We start from the raw sequence: 19,156 nt of genomic DNA, 5'->3' as shown, positions 1-19,156 counted from the left end.
TTTTTTGTTGGGGAGAATCTGGTAGAAACGTCTGGCATCTTCAATCTAATACAATTCAAACCGATCTGTCATTTCAGCAAAAGTACTGATGCTACACAGCTTTAAAGCCATGCAGATTTGTCACGGATTTCATAGGTTTAAGTCCAGATCTCCTGGCTTGGTTTGGAGGCTTCCATTTGCATCTAGTAGAACGGTGAGGAAAAAAAAACAGCATTTTTATGCACTATAAGACTTATATTCATTCATTCATTCATTTTCTACCGCTTTTCCTTAATTGGAGTCGCCAATTAACCTAGCATGCACGTTGTTGGAATCATTTTACTTTATTTTAGTTTTATTGTGTGCAAGATTCATTGCTGTACGCCCCCCCCCCACTGCTTATCCTCATGCTGGAGCCTATCCCAGCTGTTTTTAGGCGAGAGGCGGGGTACACCCTGGACTGGTGGCCAGCCAATCACAGGGCACATATAGACAAACAACCATTCACACTCACATTCATACCTATGGACAATTTGGAGTCGTTAATTAACCTAGCATGTTTTTGGAATGTGGGAGGAAACCGGAGTACCCGGAGAAAACCCACGCATGCACGGGGAGAACATGCAAACTCCACACAGAGATGGCCAAGGGTGGAATTGAACCCTGGTCTCATAGCTGTGAGGTCTGCGCGCTAACCACTCGTCCGCCGTGCAGCTTAAGTCTTATATAATAAAGTTATAAAAAAGTTTTTAAATTATTATTTTACATGGACCAAATAATTCCAAATGTGATAAATGAACATTACTTTTACCTTGAAAATGTGATTGCTGCCAAAGACACAATATGGCAGCGAAATCAACACGAACACCACTTTCATGTTTTGCTATTACAATTGCAATGCCAGCTCTGGAGAGAACTATCAGCCCACTGACCAAGATTTAGCGAGGTCCAAACTGAGTTCCTCTTCCTCATATTGCCTGCTGTGGAGGCGGTGGTCTGATCTGGCTTCACCCAACCTTGGCTAGGGGGGCTGACCGTCACAGCCAGGTGACTCAATGAAACTGTGTATATGTGTGAGATTAATTAAAACTAATTTTTGTTCCAAGTATTGCGATTGTGTTATCTCTTTGTTGTAGATGAGAATATAGTGGGGAAAATATTCCATTCCGACAAGTTTTTTTTCCTTTTTGTAGTGATGCGACGTATAAGCACTGGCAATAAATCTGTACTGAGCTGACCTTTTGACGTGAGCTACTGAAGCCGTATTTTGTCTAATTAAACGTTTGAAGATGGCCACCTCTTAGAATGTCGGAGTCATGTGTTGCGGTATGGAAATATAAGCCCACCAATCTGTACAGTTCAGTTCATTTTGGTAGTTTGATGTGTCCACAAAAAAAAATAATTCATCATTTGGTGTTTTTTTTCTTCCTAACATTAGGTTAACTTATTTTGGTAAGGTTAAAATATTCCTGCTAATCCAAAAAGAACCAAACTGTACTTTTTTGGTTGAGTCAGCCTGACAGAGAAAGAAGATGTAGCAAGAAAGACAAGACAGGGAAGACAGGGTACATACACTGAGGTGACTGCCACGCTGCTTCCCTTTCCTCCGCTTCTGTATGAGCACAGAGAAAACACACAAAACACACACACACGCACACACACACACATAGCCACAAATGAAGCAGAACCACAACAAAGAGGGAGGTGTGTGTAGGAAAGACGGAAGGCCGGTAATAACGATGAGTTGATTCAGAAAATGAGAGAAAAAAGTACACAGTGTGTTTGGCAGCTCATTAATACGCGACGCACACCACAGAAGAAGAAGAAGATCCGGTGGAGGACACACACTTACCACACACATTTGGCGGATGGAAGGCGTCAAAACAAGTACAGAACTCACATCACCATAGTCACAAAAGCAATGAAAACTTCCAAAATCCACGACACACACAAAACAAGGGACACTGAATGAAGCGGGGTTTGAGCTCCAAGAAAGGAGAATCACATCACACACACACACACACACACATAAGCTTGCGCTAGGTTGTAAAAATAAAAAAAAGGACCCCAAAAATTCATCATTGACCTTCACTAAGAAAAGAAAAAAAACAGTTTAGTCGCCATTACAACAACAACAACAACATAAAAATAAATCATATTTTGTGCAAAGTGTGTTTGTGGATATGTTTTAAAAGCACACAATGAATGAGAACGTTGCATGAAAACGAAGCACCATCACGTGCAAGCCAAGATATGAGAAGAGAAGAAGAAAATCGAAAAAAGGTCTGACTTTGCTTTGCTATGGTCATTTACAATAAGCCAAAAAATACATCGTGATTGGTTTAGACTTGTTGGCGCCACAGCAATGGATCATTTAAGCAAAAGACCTGGAATGACACAGAAGGGGAAATGACGGAGGAGGTGAGAATGCTGCTCACTTGGTTGTCGCCTGGCAGGCGGGGCATGGAAGCGGCCCTGCCGTGGCCTTCCATTGGTGGAAAGTGCTCAGTATCCGAGTAACCATCCTGCCCCATCTCTCTCATCTCTACCGTCTGCAAACAGAGCAGGAGAGCAGGAGATGTTGTGACTGGCTGCCGTGACAACAGGTAGAAGGGAGTCGGTTTTGTTATCCACAGAGGCAGAGAACCAAGGGTCTTACACGGGAATGTCATCGATGGTGAGGATTTGATGAGCGTAATGATGGCGTCGGTGTCAGACATGACTGAGAATGAGTGTAAAATGTATTGGGAGTCATTAGATTGTGTGCCCAGTGAGTGTAAAAAATAAATAGTAATGGTAATGGTTCAGATTACAATTGAATGCATCCCATAATCGGTTCACAGTTCCACATGTCCAAAAGGAGTAGGAAGAAGCAAAGCTTATTAAATCCTACCCCTCCATCTGGTACTTTTACAATCAGTAACTGTTACATTTGTTCACTTCCTGCTTTCCTAATGAATAATGTTATAATTTAATTTGAATTTTGATCCTAATTTAAGTTTGTTTTAATTTTATTTTTTATCCTAATATATTTTAATTTTAATCCTAATATGATTTAAGTTTGTTTTAATTTTATTTTTATCCTAATATATTGTAATTGTAATTGTAATTTTAATTAATTTTAATTTAAATTTGGATCCTAATATAATTTAAGTTTGTTTTAATTTTATTTTTTATCCTAATATATTTTAATTTTAATTTTGATCCTAATATAATTTAAGTTTGTTTTAATTTTATTTTTATCCTAATATATTTTAATTTTAATTAATTTTAATTTAAATTTTGATCCTAATATAATTTAAGTTTGTTTTAATTTTATTTTTTATCCTAATATATTTTAATTTTGATCCTAATATAATTTAAGTTTGTTTTAATTTTATTTTTTATCCTAATATATTTTAATTTTAATTAATTTTAATTAAAATTTTGATCCTAATATAATTTAAGTTTGTGTTAATTTTATTTTTTATCCTAATATATTTCAATTTTAATTTTGATCCTAATATAAGTTTGTTTTAATTTTATTTTTCATCCTAATTTTAATTTTAATTAACAAAACATACAAGCACGAGTCTTATTTAAGACTTACATGGCTTCTTATGTCTACTCTATTGGATAATAACAGTGTCAAGGTGACTATAGGGGTGTTGTTTTGTAGCTAGAGGGCTCTAATCATGTAAGTTTTTTGTGCTGTAAATAAAGTATCCTATTTTGTAGAAATTCACTTATCACAGTCAGGTCAGGAACCAATTGACTGCAATAAATTAATAATAAACTGTAATAATATATATTTAGATTTTTTTTAATTATAAACTATGCATTATATAATATATTTTTTTTCATTATCACATCTTATCATGAGAGCACTTCAAACATAATTTAATGAGAACATAATTGGAAGAAATCTGCCCTAACTAAAGTCATAGATAAAGCCGAGTACTTTTGGAGGAATAATACAAGGAACGAGGAAGTACCGGATTCTACTGTCACTGGTCATGTGATGGCGCGTACGATGACATTTGATGAAAGTTTGGCAGCAGCAGCACAATTTGGGACGAATGCTTCCCACTCGGGTGGGTTGAAAATGACGACCTTGACCTTGAAACGAATGTCACTCATGTACTGTTTATATTGGACTGCATGTGAGTTGCGATCCTGCTTGTGTTTTTTGTGCCCCTGAGCTTTCTACCTGCGATGTGGTCATGCTTCCCAGGCCGTCTTCAGGGCTCCAGCTTCCCACCTTTTGGGACATCTCCTGAGCACGAGCCGTGACCCACGAGTGGCTCTCTGGGAGCCCCCCTTCCACCGGGCTGCCACATAAAATACACACGGTTAATATACATATGTGTTTAATATAACTTTATTTATACCGACGTACACCAGAATTCCGACTCACAGGCTGTTTGCTGTTTCTGTTGTCTCAGGCGGAGGGAGGGCGTTGTTGAGGCCCGGACCCCCATCCTGGGTGGGGGAAGGCTCCACGCGCTGAAACAGTAATGGGGTTCGATTCTGTGTAAGACATACAACATGGCCATCGCCAGCTATCAGGGAGACGGAGTGGGAAAAAGGGCACGGAAAAAGGAGGATGCAGGAACAGAAGGGGTCTGACTAAAAAGGGTGGGGGCCGCGGCTTAAAGGAACTACTCCAATTGGGGTCATGCTGGAAAAGGCGACTTCCCAAAACTGTTCCTACAAAGTGTCAAACATGTTTTGGTCGGGGGAATTGAGGGTGAAGGAAGGAGGAGGTGGGAAAGTGTTCAAGGAGGCAGAACCCAGCATTTCTGCGTATATTTGAAAATGGCAGTAAATGTGCAATAAAAATATGAATATTACATCCTATTTGGGACATAAGTGAGACAGATATAACGGGATGAAATAATCCACCAGAAGATGTCACTGAGCCAAAATGCTGAGCAAAGAATTACAACTGAGGCAGAAGAAAAACATTTTGACCAGCAGATGGCAGCATTGCTGTTGCTGTTACCCTTATGAATAATATCCAGGTAAACAGTATTAGATATATAGTAATCCCTTTATTGCTGTTAATTGGTTTCAGATAAGACAGTGATAAGTGATTTTTTGTGATGTAGGACTTCTAATTTATAAACAGAATATTTTTTGTAATTTGAGCGTAGAAAACCGTTTACAACCTTCTAAATATGGGTTTTAACATTATTAGAGCCCTCCACATATAAAATAGCATCCCTAAAACCACCTTTACGTTCATATTTCCAATGGAGTAGACATAATAAGCCATAAAAAGTTGTTGTAAATGTAAAATTAGCTTCAAAATTGTTGTTTTTATGAATAATAAGCTGTATTGAACCATAAAACAGCATGATATATGAATTAATATATAAAAAAAAACGTGATTCTCATTCTTTCATTCATTTTCTACCGCTTATCCTCACAGGGTCACAGGGGCTGCTGGAGCCTACCCCAGCTGTCTTTGGGTGAGAGGCGGGGTACACCCTGGACTGGTGGCCAGCCAATCACAGGGCACATATAGACAAACAACCATTCACACTCACATTCATACCTATGGACAATTTGGAGTCGCCAATTAACCTAGCATGCATGTTGTTGGAATAATTTTACTTTATTTTAGTTTTATTGTGTGCGAGATTCATTGTTGTTCATTGTCATTCATTTTCTACCGCTTATCCTCACGAGGGTCACGGGTATGCTGGAGCCTATCCCAGCTGTCTTCGGGCGAGAGGTGGGGTACACCCTGGACTGGTGGCTAGCCAATCACAGGGCACATATAGACAAACAACCATTCACACTCACATTCATACCTATGGACAATTTGGAGTCGCTAATTAACCTAGCATGTTTTTGGAATGTGGGAGGAAACCGGAATACCCGGAGAAAACCCACAGGGAGAACATGCAAACTCCACAGAGAAATGCCCGCAGGTGGAATTGAACTCGGGTCTCCTAGCTGTAAGGCCTGCTCACTAACCACTTGTCCGCCGTGCAGCCTGTGATAGCATTATGCCATAAAATTCCAAGCATGATGTGTAGAGGGATTACTGTATCTCATAATCAGTGCTTTGCTCGTGGGTGACTGGCTTCTCTTTAGCAACCACCAGCTCCATATTTTCACCTGCAGTGGGGACTTGAACCCTTGACCTTGTGGGTCATAAAGCCCAACTGCTGCTCTTACACAAAATACATTCAAAAATACACACTTCCATTGACATAAACAGTACATCAGTTCCTACCATAACAAAACCAGGATATTGTTAGCTCGTTTTTTCCAGACATTCCCAGGCATTACCTGCTCATCCCGGAGTGCCTGCGAGCGCTTGATTTTGCTCTGTCTGTAGTACTCCATGATCATCATGGCGGCGTAGATTTTGCCCACTGTCAGGTCTGTCGCTGCTGAGAGAATGACAAGTTACCCTGCAAGATTAGACCCTTTGGTATGGACCCTGAGCGCCAGGAATGGTAGAGAGGGGTGACGTGTGCACACCAACATACAACACTTTTTCCACACACAAACATACATAACATTCATATATGGACATTGAGCAAATAGTCTTTTCACAGTCAGATATCGTTATTATTATTATTTTTTGTATTTTGCAGCACATGTTCACCTTCAACTATGATGGTTTCTTGGTGGAATATTAGAAATATGTTAATAAATTCCATGCACCGATTAACAGAAAATCCCACTCCATTTTAAATTAGGACTGTCCCTGTAGTGAAAAGACATCTATAGAGAGTGGATCTATAGAAAGGCACCCTCTGATGTCGAACTGAGGTTGTGTTGTTAGCTTAGCACGGCGATGTAGCGTGCCAGCTGTATCAGAGGGTGCAGCAGTGAAGAAAGAGAGAGAGAGAGAGACTGGCTGAAAGAAGCGTTTCCTCGGGTGGCGTGGAAGAGAAACAACGTCGGAGGGTGGCGCCGGGGTGCGCCTGCAGCCGTGTTTATGCCACCGCACTGGGGTGGGGGGGGGGGGGGCCCTCCCCCCGACCCCATACTCCGCAACTTACACTTGTGGGGTGTAACCAGCAAGTCCAGATGCTTCTGGGAGAGGTTGGGCCAGATCGCCATCATCTCTTTCCGCAGCTCTGCGTCCATCTGGTGCTTGTCGATACCGCCTGATGGACATTCACATAAAAGAAATACATGAGACGTACTGTACGGTATATTCGAGATCGAACACCGTTCAGTTCCGTGAAAAATCACAACGCCGATATATGCTTTTTTTTTTATAATCATTATCATCTTGTACAGTGGTCATTTCACGATCATCACAGTGATGAGACAGGAAGTATTGTACAGAACAGGAAGTAAACAACCCACTGCTATATATAGCATAGGGGTGCTACATCATGTCTAGAGGGCTCTAATGTTAAAAAAAATATTCCTCATCGAAATTTGCTGATGTTTGTTTCTGTTGTTCTGTTATTGTCCCGCATTGTCTCCTGTCCCCGCACTTCCCATCTCTGTTTTTTTTTTCTTCTTTTCTATCCCCTCCTGCTCCGGTCTGGCAACTCCAAATTTGCATAACAACAAAACATCAAATAAAGCCAAATAATACTCCACAGAACAATTTTCAAATATGTTTCGCATATGGAATGCTCGGCTGCATGGCGGTCGAGTGGTTAGCACGCAGACCTCACAGCTAGGAGGACCAGGGTTCAATTCCACCCTCGGCCATCTCTGTGTGGAGTTTGCATGTTCTCTTTTAACATTATTAGAGCTCTCTAGACATGTAACACCCTTATAGTCACGTATACACTCCTATAATTCATTATTTATGACATTACACAACTCTTGGAGACCCAAGTTCAATTCCACTCTCGGCCATCTTTGTGTGGAGTTTGCATGTTCTCCCCGTGCATGTGTGGGTTTTCTCCGGGTACTCCGGTTTCCTCCCACATTCCATAAAAACATGCTAGGTTAATTAGCGACTCCAAATTGTCCATAGGTATGAATGTGAGTGTGAATGGTTGTTTGTCTATATGTGCCCTGTGATTGGCTGGCCACCAGTCCAGGGTGTACCCCGCCTCTGGCCCAAAGACAGCTGGGATAGGCTCCAGCACCCCTCGCGACCCTTGTGAGGAAAAGCGGTAGAAAATGAATGAATGAATGTCTACTATCTTGGCATAGGCATGTGAAGGGGAGAGTAGGGGTGCTACATTATGTCTAGAGGGCTCTAATGTTAAAAAAATATTTTTGCTGATGTAGTCCTGTTTGTTTCTGTTGTGCTGTTATTATCCCGCATTGTCTCCTGTCCCCCCCACTCTGTTTTCTTTTTTCTTCTTTTCTATCCCCTCCTGCTCCGGTCTGGCAACTCCAAAATTTGCATAACAACAAAACATCACTTTTACTTTTACACACACCTTTCAAATCTGTTTAGCATATGGAATGCTAGCACCAAGTACTGTAATACGAATATTAAACACCACTAAAGTACATGATGTTGATGTTCACCTTCAGAAATCTTGGCGATCTTGATGTCCAAGGCGGTGCGGATCAACGCCATGAGGGTGGAGTTAAAGTGAACGGTGTTGTCGTCGGCCACGGGCAGATCCATGCGGAGGAGTCTCTGCACGAGAAGGTCAATCAGGATGAGGAACAAATAAGACATAACATGTTCTTGGAACCTCCAGGTGACAAGGTAGGGAGGGGGGGTGGAGGTGGGGGGGGGGGGTGGTTAAAGAGCTGTGCATAGCATCTGTAGCTTATTTGAATTAGCAATTTTAGCTTAAAATTCCGATAAGATTTAATGTGGCGATGCCACAGTTCTGCAGAGAACCGATTATTGTTGAGGTTCTCACAGGTTCCTTCAAGGAGGCATGCTGACCTTTCAACCCACATATAGAACGACTGAATTCTGTTCTGCACAGCTCGTACGTAAGAAGGGAGGGGGATTGGAGGTTCAAAACAGATCTGATCATAAACCAACAAGCCAAAACCAAGCGACGGACATCTTGTAGGAAAAGGGAGTACACTTTGGTTTGTTTCCTTGTTGGCTCATTACAGTAAGGACACACGCCAACGCACAGCACAGTCATTTTGTGTGTGTTTGGCGACAGGAAGACGGACGGCGACCACCCAGACATGCAGCAAATCATGCATACACTTCCCCCACTTCCATATTTTGCAAGTATTTTTTTTTTTTTTTTTAAATGTCAACACCCCCCCTAAGCTCCAACTAGCACATCCCTCCATGCAAAGCATGCAATGCACACGCGATATGCCTCACAGAACAAGCAGCTGCGCAGCCGTACACAGAAAGCATCCTCATTACAATGGCTTTGTGCATTTTTTTTGTTTTTTTTTCATGTATGCCGTTATCGCTGACTTGATCGGATAGAAGCATAGCGGCTCTATCCGGAACACTTTGGTGTCTAAATGTGTGGAGAAATGGGGCACAGACTTTGAGGGTTAATAGGTGAGAGAGAGCAGCATTCTGCGGAAACAATGGGAGGGATAGGGGGGGCAAGAAAATGATGCAAGGATGTGGTATGATTATTGAATGTCATGTGGTGAAAATGATATGGGGGGGGGGGGGGATCGAGCTAAATACACTGTAAACCCGAATAAGTTAGCAGAACTCTTTTTTTTTTCAGTTCATAAACTCAAATATTTGAGTATATCATAGCTTTAATATTTGGAGTTGATATTAGATATACTTTTTAATTTTTAAAATTGTTTTAAATTTTTTTTACATTTTTAATTTTTTTTTTATTTTTAAATTTTTCATTTTTTTTATTTTTATTTTTTTTTATTTTATTTTTTTTTTAATTCGTATTCTCCATTCTTTCTGAATTTTGGTTCTCATTTCAACTCTTTCCATAGGAAGAAGGTGTGCATGTGTAACCTACACAGTACAAATCTATCTGATGCAATGGATTTATTCTTAATTGATTCTTGGTTTGATTTATTCATGTTTAATTGATACATTTCTTTTATAAGTAACTACAAATTCTTTTAAGTAGGTTACACAAATCTGCAAAAAGTTCATGTTAATCAAAAATGACAAGTTAAATAAACTGAAAAGACAGATAATGCAAATAAAGTAGAAGTTAATCTTACTTAATATAGTCATAGTGCAATTTTATTAAAACACATTAGTCAAAAGTACTTAAAATGGAACAACATGTTAAATGAACTGGACATAATTAAGTTATTAGAACTTTTTTAAGAACTTTGAGTATGCATAACTTCATTTATTTAAGTACTTTGAACATTCGGGTTTACATGTATAGATACTTTTTAATTAACTACGAGTTAATTATTTTAAGTAGGTTACACAAATCTGCAAAAAGTTCATATTAACCAAAAATTACAAGTTAAATAAACTGAAAAGACAGAAATTGCAACTGGCAATCAACATTTATAAGTAGAACTTTTAAGAAAATTTTAAGTTAACTATACTTAATTATTTTGAGCAATCCGATTTACAGTGTCTTAAGTTGTATTTAAACTATGCTTTTAAGTTAATCTTACTTAATATAGCCATAGTTCAACTTAATTAAAACATATTAGTTAAAAGTACTCAAAATGGAACAACATGTTAAATGAATTACAAGTTAAATAAACTGAAAAGACAGATAATGCAACTGGAAATCAACATTTATAAGTAGAACTTTTAAGAAAATTTCAAGTTAACTATACTTATACCAATTAATTATTTTGAGCATTCCGATTTACAGTATCTTAAGTTGTATGTACTTAAAAATATAGTTTATGTTTTTAAGTTAATCTTACTTAATATAGATATAGTTCAATTTCATTAAACCGTATTAGTTAAAAGTACTCAAAATGGAACATGTTGACATAATTAAGTTATTAGAACTTTTTTAAAGAACTTTGAGTATGCATAAGTTAGTACTTTGAACATTCGGGTCTACAGTGTAGATTTAAACGTTAAAACAGTCTCTATGTCAGCAGCTGGTGCTTGGATACAGAGAAAATGCAAACAAAAAGAAAAAAAAAGGCGAAGAAAGCAGTCCTGCCTGAAGACTCGACAAGGTTTCTATTTTCTCTCGTGCTTTGGTTAAGCAAGGAAAATAAAATGTCATGCAAGTAATAGTTAGTTTTCCCGATTATTGACCGTCTATGGCAGGGGTCGGGAACCTTTTTGGCAAAGAGAGCCATGAAGGCCAGATATTTTAAAATGTGTATCTGTGAGAGCCATATACATTTTTTTAAACATTGAATACAATAAAATGTGTGCATTTTTATGTAAGACCAACAGTTTTAAATAATGGGCTCTAATTACGTAGACCAGGCACACTACCCCACGCCAATGGGGTGTGGCCAGCACACTTTCGTGAGCAGCGCAGTGTCTAATAATAAATCAAATACTTGTTGCCATTAATACAACTTCTGCTGCTGCATAGTTTTGCACCGTACTCCGTAGACGTATTTCATTCTTTTGGCCATCTTCGTCAGAAGGCTTGGTTCTGCAGCTTTAGCTATTTGACTAAAGGAGGAAAGTTTACATTTACATGTTTTTTTGACATCTCAATGACCGAGGTAGACTACAGCATTACCCAGTAATAATCAAGTTTTGGTGTTTGACCTGGAAAATATCATCAGGAAAGATAGATATGGTTGGCCGTATTGCAGCAGAATATAGATGGACGAATTAAAATGCATAAGAAAGTTGTTGATTTTTAATATTATTTTTAACAGTCATTTCTGTGATGGTTTACTTTAAAATGTTAGCAAAAATACATTTTTATTGTGGTAAGAAATGCTTGAGAGCCAGATACAGTCATCAAAAGAGCCCTACCTGGCTCCCGAGCCATAGGTTCCCTACCTCTGGTCTATGGTGTACTGTCATTCAGGGAGGAGGCTGAACACATATATTAAGGACGTAAATAGCGTGTTAAATAGCATTAAATAGCATGTTAAATAGCATTAAATAGCATGTTAAATAGCATTCACAACACTTTGAAACCTGCGAGTTGTACAGTGATACGGCTAATTTATGGCTAATTTCACAATTAAGTGTAGAATTATGACAACTTGTGTTTGGACTGCTTAGACCGCCAACGGTCCACTATCACGACAGGTTTTTTCGAAAGGCTGTGACAACGTGTGTGATGAAGACGATATCTCTATCTAGATTGCTAATTTGCCTCAAAACAAAAGTGACTCAGACAGCAACATGAGAGCGCGATCCCGACAAAGGAATTATCGAGCCTTCAACTATGATGCTGAAGAAGTCGACTTTAATGGTTTTAGTTCCCAGGAGGACGATGAGGGGAGGGTACTGTTTAACCAGCCATATTACACACACTATTCGCCACTCACTAAAGCTCCGCGGCATTCTCCTGTGGAAGTGTACCAAACCCCTTTAAGTGGAATATTTGTCACACTCTTAAAAATGCTGGGTTTGTTTTTTTTTTTTGACCCAACCGCTGGGTTGAGCCTGTCGGGTCATTTAATTGGGTATTTTTTTTATTGAATTGGGTATTCTGAGAACCCAATTCGCTGGGTTATCTCTGTTGGGTGCTAAGTTATTTGCTGCTGGGTTGTGATTTCCATTATGTGAAAATAAAAATAAAAAAATATATATATTTATATATATGGTATATTGGCAACCCAACTTGTAGTAGTGTAGTAAATATGTAAACAACCCACTTTGACGTTGGGTCATATGAACAACCCAATTGTTTGGGTTAAGATAACCAACCTAACTTCATTCATTCATTTTCTACCGCTTTTCCTCACGAGGGTCGCGGAGGGTGCTGGAGCCTATCCCAGCTGTCTTCAGGCACCCTGGACTGGTGGCCAGCCAATCACAGGGCACATATAGTCAAACAACCATTCACACTCACATTCATACCTATGGACAATTTGGAGTCGCCAATTAACCTAGCATGTTTTTGGAATGTGGGAGGAAACCGGAGTACCCGGAGAAAACCCACGCATGCACGGGGAGAACATGCAAACTCCACACAGAGATGGCCGAGGGTGGAATTGAACTCGGGTCTCCAGCAAAAGAGTTGTGTAATGTCATAAATAATGAATTATAGGAGTGTATAAGTGACTATAGGGGTGCTACTTCATGTCTAGAGAGCTCTAATAATGTTCATTCATTCATTCATTTTCTACCGCTTTTTCCTCACGAGGGTCGTGAGGGGTGCTGGAGCCTATCCCAGCTGTCTTCGGACGAGAGGCGAAGACAGGAAACAAACCATATTGGGTTGTTTTTAACGCAGCATTTTTAAGAGTGCAGGTAGAACCAAAATGATGACACAGGAGACCTGGTTGGAATAGCGCTTGTTTTTTTTAACTATAACTTTGTGATTATTGTTATTATTTATTTATTCTTAATGGGGAAACATACACGGTGACACTTCAAGGTTCACAGTTTATAATATAGTCAGTGATAATGACAATTTTGATATATTTTTGCAGGGCGCTACTGGCTCCAGGTCAGCTGAGCGATGACGATGTTGACTTATTGGATATTTGCATAGTACGTAAACAATGTATTTGTTGTGTGTTGAGATGCGTGCATGGAACTGGCGGTGATGGTGACGGTGGTCGGCCATGCAGAAGACAGGTAGAGGGTAAGAGTGCGGGGAGGGGTTATGCAGAGATGTGGAGGAAGAAAAGGAGGAGGAGGTGGGGGCTGGAAACAGAATAGAACTGCATTGACGACAGAACCAAAGGACAAAGAGAAGATTGGACTTGCAGATAGAAAAAAGAGGCAGCTCGAGGGGGGGTTGGGGGGGGGGGGGGGCTCGGCGCTGCTACATGAAGGGTGACAGAAAAAAGAAAGCGCTGTCTGCTGTATGGCAACCAAAAGGCTCTCTCGGAGGAAAAACACATCACTGACACAAGCCCTTCTGCTCTCTCTACCATAGCCAAGAACATATACCGTGTCTCTTCCCGTGTGGGTGCGTGTGACCTCATTCGGTTTGCGTTTGTGTGTCGGTGGGAGTGTGTCCGCCCCATCCACAGGAAGGAACGAGTCGGGAGGACGGAAGTCTGGTGGACCTTCCAAGCACTGCTGCACATGTGTGCTTATTTTTATGTGTGTGTGTGTTTTGTGAAGGATGTGTATCCGACTTCTTTTTTACACTTTATGGCTAGAACAGGGGTGGGCAAACTACAGCCCGGGGGCCACATCCGGCCCGCCAAGTGTTTGAATACGGCCCGCCCAATCTTTCCAAAGTATTTCATTTAAAGTCAACATACAACCTGGCAGCATGGCCTGAGCCAACCTTTTGATGGTTTTATAAATTTCGTTTTTTGACATGGTCTGTTGTTTACAAAGTGCTCCTGAAAAAAGGGACACAAGCACATAATAATAATAATAATAATAATAATAATAATAATTATTATTATTATTATTATTAATATTATTAATATTGTTATTAGGTTATTATAATAATTATTAGAACTATTATGATTATAATTATTATATTAATGCTAATTATTATATTAATTATATATAATATTATTGTTATATTTGCATATTTTACATAATAATAATATAATAATTCTTATTTAAATTTTATTGTAATTATTATAATATTTTATTATTTTTAAAATATTTAAATATAAATATAAAATAATAAATAATAATAGCAGATTGCATGACATTTTTACAGATACAATAATACCAGGTGGACTGTTACGTGTAAAATATATAGTCTGCCCCCCATAAATTTTGTCATATCAATGCGGCCCGCGAGTCAAAAAGTTTGCCCACCCCTGGGCTAGAACAACATGCGTGTTTTGTGACTTGTGTAGCGTGAATCGTGTTGTGTGTGTGTGTGTGTCAATGGCGTAACGGTGCAAACGAGCTGAGAAGGTCCCTCCTTTCGGATCCCTCCTGTGGATAAGCACCCGTGTCTCTCGCCTCCCCACTCCCCTTATTTGTCTTGCTACACCTCCACCACCCGTTCCCACACTGCCACACAACGCCACAACACTGACCCCACTCCTGCATTTTTCCACAAAAACAGAAAAAAAAAAAAAAAGATATAACCAAAACAAACAACACCATTTAAAGATTTACAACCATATTGACGTCTTACTACACCCCCATTTCTACCCTCAGTCACCCACAGGAAGTGACTTTAAAGGGGGCGGGGTCCTCTCTAACCTTGTAGGCCACCCGTGCAGGACACCTCTTCCCGAGGCCTAGTGGAGGACACATGTGCCTCAGCATGTCATACATTTGCCTGCAACTGAGCCTGCCACTGCACCAACCAGCCAGTGCCACCACCCCAGTAACCAAGACATAGAAAAGAGAGGATGAAGGGAAAAAGGGACAGATTGAGAGAAAGTGAGGTTGAGAGAGAGAGAGAAAGAGAGAGAGAAATACCAAAAAGAAAAAAAAAAAAGAAAAAGACAAGGTTATTGGGTTGATTTGTAGACATGGTGGCCATAACGAGGCTTCACTCTGAGCTATCAAAGCCTCGTTACACTTCATTCATAATGCTAATAATCATGAAATCATATACAGTATATATTATATGTGTATGTACCATCTGTTCTACTCACAATTTAGCAGGATTTCATACAAAAACTAGTCAAACATTGATTTACTTGGACAAACTTACTAGCCCTCAATGCTAAACAATAAGTATTTATGCAACATATACTGTAGCATTATATCCCATTTAATAGTAATCCCTCCTTTATCACTGTTCATTGGCTCCAGACCCGACCGTGATAAGTGAATTTCCGCGAGGTAGGATTCCGTATTTATAAATACATTAAAAAAAAAAACTGTCAATTACCTTCTCAATACGTTTAAGAATCGAGCCCTGTAACATGAAATACTACTCCATATTCAAGAGCTTTGAAGTGGAGGTGGGGGGGGGGGGCGGCAGACAGGAAGTTAGAGTTTGAGTTTGCATCCCGCATTACGGATCATTGAACCTGTTATGAGATCATTCAAACTTGCAATAAAATCCTGTTGTTCCGGCAGCGATCAAGTCTGGTGCTTGTGTGTCTTTTTTTTTTTTTTTTTTTTACCGAGTGCTGAGGGATGCTGCTTTGTTTCTGCTGACCACCCGGGAGAAAGTAGACTACTGGGATCGACCCGGATCCAGTCCATGCCAACTGTGTGAAAATCAACTTTGTGAAGTACTCTACCAAGTATTTTTTACTACTTTTATCGCTGAATGAAAATATACTATTGAATGCATTGAAAGGGCTCACATTATGCAATAATAATTGCATAATTATGCAATAAGACTGGGATCGACCCGGATCCAGCCCATGCCATCTGTGTGAAAATCAACTTTGTGAAGTACTCTACCAAGTATTTTTTACTACTTTTATCGCTGAATGAAAATACACAAATTGAATGCATTAAAAGGGCTCACATTATGCAACATTATGCAATAATAATTGCAAAATTATGCATTTTTATAATTAAGCAATAATACTGAGATCGACCCGGATCCAGCCCATGCCAGCTGTGTGAAAATCAACTTTGTAAAGTACTCTACCAAGTATTTATTTCTACTTTTATCGCTGAATGAAAATACACAAATTGAATGCAGTAAAAGGGCTCACATTATGCAATATTATGCAATAATAATTGCAAAATTATGCATTTTTATAATTATGCAATAATACCGGGATCGACCCGGATCCAGCCCATGCCAACATGCTGTGTGAAAATCAACTTTGTAAAGTACTCTACCAAGTATTTTTTACTACTTTTATCGCTGAATGAAAATACACCTATTGAATGCATTAAAAGGGCTCACATTATGCAATAATAATTGCAAAATTATGCATTTTTATAATTATGCAATAATACTGGGATCGACTCGGATCCAGCCCATGCCAGCTGTGTAAAAATCAACTTTGTAAAGTACTCTACCAAGTATTTTTTACTACTTTTATCGCTGAATGAAAATACACCTATTGAATGCATTAAAAGGGCTCACATTATGCAATAATAATTGCATAATTATGCATTTTTATAATTATGCAATAATACCAGGATCGACCCGGATCCAGCCCATGCCAGCTGTGTAAAAATCAACTTTGTGAAGTACTCTACCAAGTATTTTTTACCACTTTTATCGCTGAATGAAAATACACCTATTGAATGCATTAAAAGGGCTCACATTATGCAATAATAATTGCATAATTATGCATTTTTATAATTATGCAATAATACCGGGATCGACCCGGATCCAGCCCATGCCAACATGCTGTGTGAAAATCAACTTTGTAAAGTACTCTACCAAGTATTTTTTACCACTTTTATCACTGAATGAAAATACACCCATTGAATGTATTAAAAGGGCCCACATTATGCAATATTATGCAATAATAATTGCAAAATTATGCATTTTTATAATTAAGCAATAATACTGGGATCGACCCGGATCCAGCCCATGCCAGTCAACTTTGTGAAGTACTCCACCAAGTATTTTTTTACTACTTTTATCGCTGAATGAAAATACACCTATTGAATGCATTAAAAGGGGCTCACATTATGCAATATTGACTTTTTTTGTCAAGTTGACGAATATGTCCAGACTAGCTTGTTTATTAGCACGGAAAAATGTATCATGTTTCCACTTGTTTGCTCTGTCACTGTCACTTGGGAAACCTCTGTGACATATTAGCTAGATGAGCTTAATAGTAATTTTGCACTTGTATTCCTCATTATTATTTATTCTAAAGTATTTAAATTATTTGTACAAATTATTGTTTACGCTGTATATTGTTGTTCATATCTGATTCTCCACATTATTATTATTATGCAGGAGCCACTTCACTGCTGTGATATTGTGCAATGATATCTATCTATCTATCTATCTATCTATCCATCCATCATTTTGTATGATTTTCTACTACGTTGACTGTTTAAAAACACATTGGTTTTGCACATAAGAGCGGGCGACAGCTTGGCAGCTCACACTAGAAGGAGGGAGGGGGGCGGGGGGAAAGGGAGGGGTGTCAATGCAGTTTCTGTCGTTCCCCAAAACCCCCCCCCAAAAAAAACCAAGAACAATGCAACCCTACAGTGGGCCACCGTAGCTTGCTACATTATTGCCACGACAAGCAAAAAAATAAAATCATCGTCATATATAACAAAATGTGATAAAACATATTTGAATTTTTACACTTCATGGGTGTCTGCATTGTCCCGCACATTCTCTCGGCATTGCAGAATGCAAGTTGATAATGGTGGTGGGGGGGGGGGGGGGGGGGTGAAAAAAAAAAATGGAAAAGGAAAACCCCAACAACTAAAACAATAATAAAGCAGCATTCACTGCATTCCTGGATGCTGCGGCTAGCAAGTGTGCTTGAGAATTGTTGTTTGAATGGAAGTCAAACCTTGCAGGCCACCCTATGGGGGCATTTCTTTCCTAAGCCGAGAGGCGGGTCGATAACTCGCAATAAACTGTACATGTCCTTATAATGAATGCGCCCGCTGCAAGAAGAATACAAGGGGAGTTAGGAGACACTCACACACACACACACACAGGAATAAAAACACACACACACAGACGTTCATAACAAAGAGAAAACATTGAGAGGAAGAGCACAAAAGTCACACAGTATCTGAACATCTTTGGTAGTATTGTGAAAATAAATAAATACATAAATAAATAACACAAGTACTGTACTGTACTGCATGCCACACACTCTCGGACGTGGTCCTGAGCACAGCAGAGGGTGTCTAACTAAACGGACACTTCATGAAGCATTTGCCGTGTGTGGTAACTGCTTAATAGCCGCTTGTGGTGCGCTTAGCGCCTCCCTCTTAAATATGCACTCGACATTCCGCTATCTCTTGTATCTTCTTCCTGTGCTGTGGTGTGGTGTGGTGTGGTGTCCATCTGGAGGTGGCGTGGCGGCATGTTAGTGGTTCGATTATGGCTGGTGTGGTTATGAATTGTATTTACAAATCCCTGACTAATCTTCAAACAGCTAAAATAATGCATAAGGCTAAAAATAGCCAATTACCTAAAAAATGTCATCTAATACTTCTCTACATGAGATACAAGAAATATGATCTCAGGGAAGAACTACATTTGAAACACTTCTATGCTAGGACTACGTTAAAAAGCCATAGCATTTCAGTATGTGGAATCAAACTATGGAATGGATTGAGTAAGGAACTCAAACAATGCACAACGATGAGCCAATTCAAGAAACAATACAAGCAGTTGATGTTTGCTAAATACAAGGATGAAGAGTCTTG

General features: G+C 39.2%; 1 protein-coding gene across 17 annotated transcripts in view; it reads right to left on the bottom strand.

The window, feature by feature from the left end:
• cacna1aa (calcium channel, voltage-dependent, P/Q type, alpha 1A subunit, a) overlaps positions 1 to 19,156 on the bottom strand; it is a 107,039-nt gene that overhangs the window by 8,167 nt on the left and 79,716 nt on the right. For 5 of the 17 annotated variants that reach the window (XM_078797062.1, XM_078797068.1, XM_078797070.1 and 2 more), the window contains 8 exons: positions 18,286 to 18,382; positions 8,431 to 8,545; positions 6,984 to 7,091; positions 6,262 to 6,365; positions 4,376 to 4,488; positions 4,169 to 4,289; positions 2,418 to 2,531; positions 1,553 to 1,591 (listed from right to left, as the gene is read on the bottom strand). In XM_078797062.1, coding sequence (XP_078653188.1) covers positions 1,553 to 1,591; positions 2,418 to 2,531; positions 4,169 to 4,289; positions 4,376 to 4,488; positions 6,262 to 6,365; positions 6,984 to 7,091; positions 8,431 to 8,545; positions 18,286 to 18,382 — 811 coding nt within the window. Of the gene's footprint in view, positions 1 to 1,552; positions 1,592 to 2,417; positions 2,532 to 4,168; positions 4,290 to 4,375; positions 4,489 to 6,261; positions 6,366 to 6,983; positions 7,092 to 8,430; positions 8,546 to 15,076; positions 15,174 to 18,285; positions 18,383 to 19,156 lie in introns of all 17 variants that reach the window. The other 12 variants (XM_078797065.1, XM_078797075.1, XM_078797078.1 and 9 more) reach the window with 7 other exon arrangements.

This window comes from Doryrhamphus excisus, linkage group LG16 (assembly GCF_037039965.1).
Source record: "Doryrhamphus excisus strain RoL-2023G ecotype Guam linkage group LG16, RoL_Dexc_Guam_v1.1, whole genome shotgun sequence".
Taxonomy (NCBI): domain Eukaryota; kingdom Metazoa; phylum Chordata; class Actinopteri; order Syngnathiformes; family Syngnathidae; genus Doryrhamphus; species Doryrhamphus excisus.
This window is presented reverse-complemented; position numbering and strand designations above follow the sequence as displayed.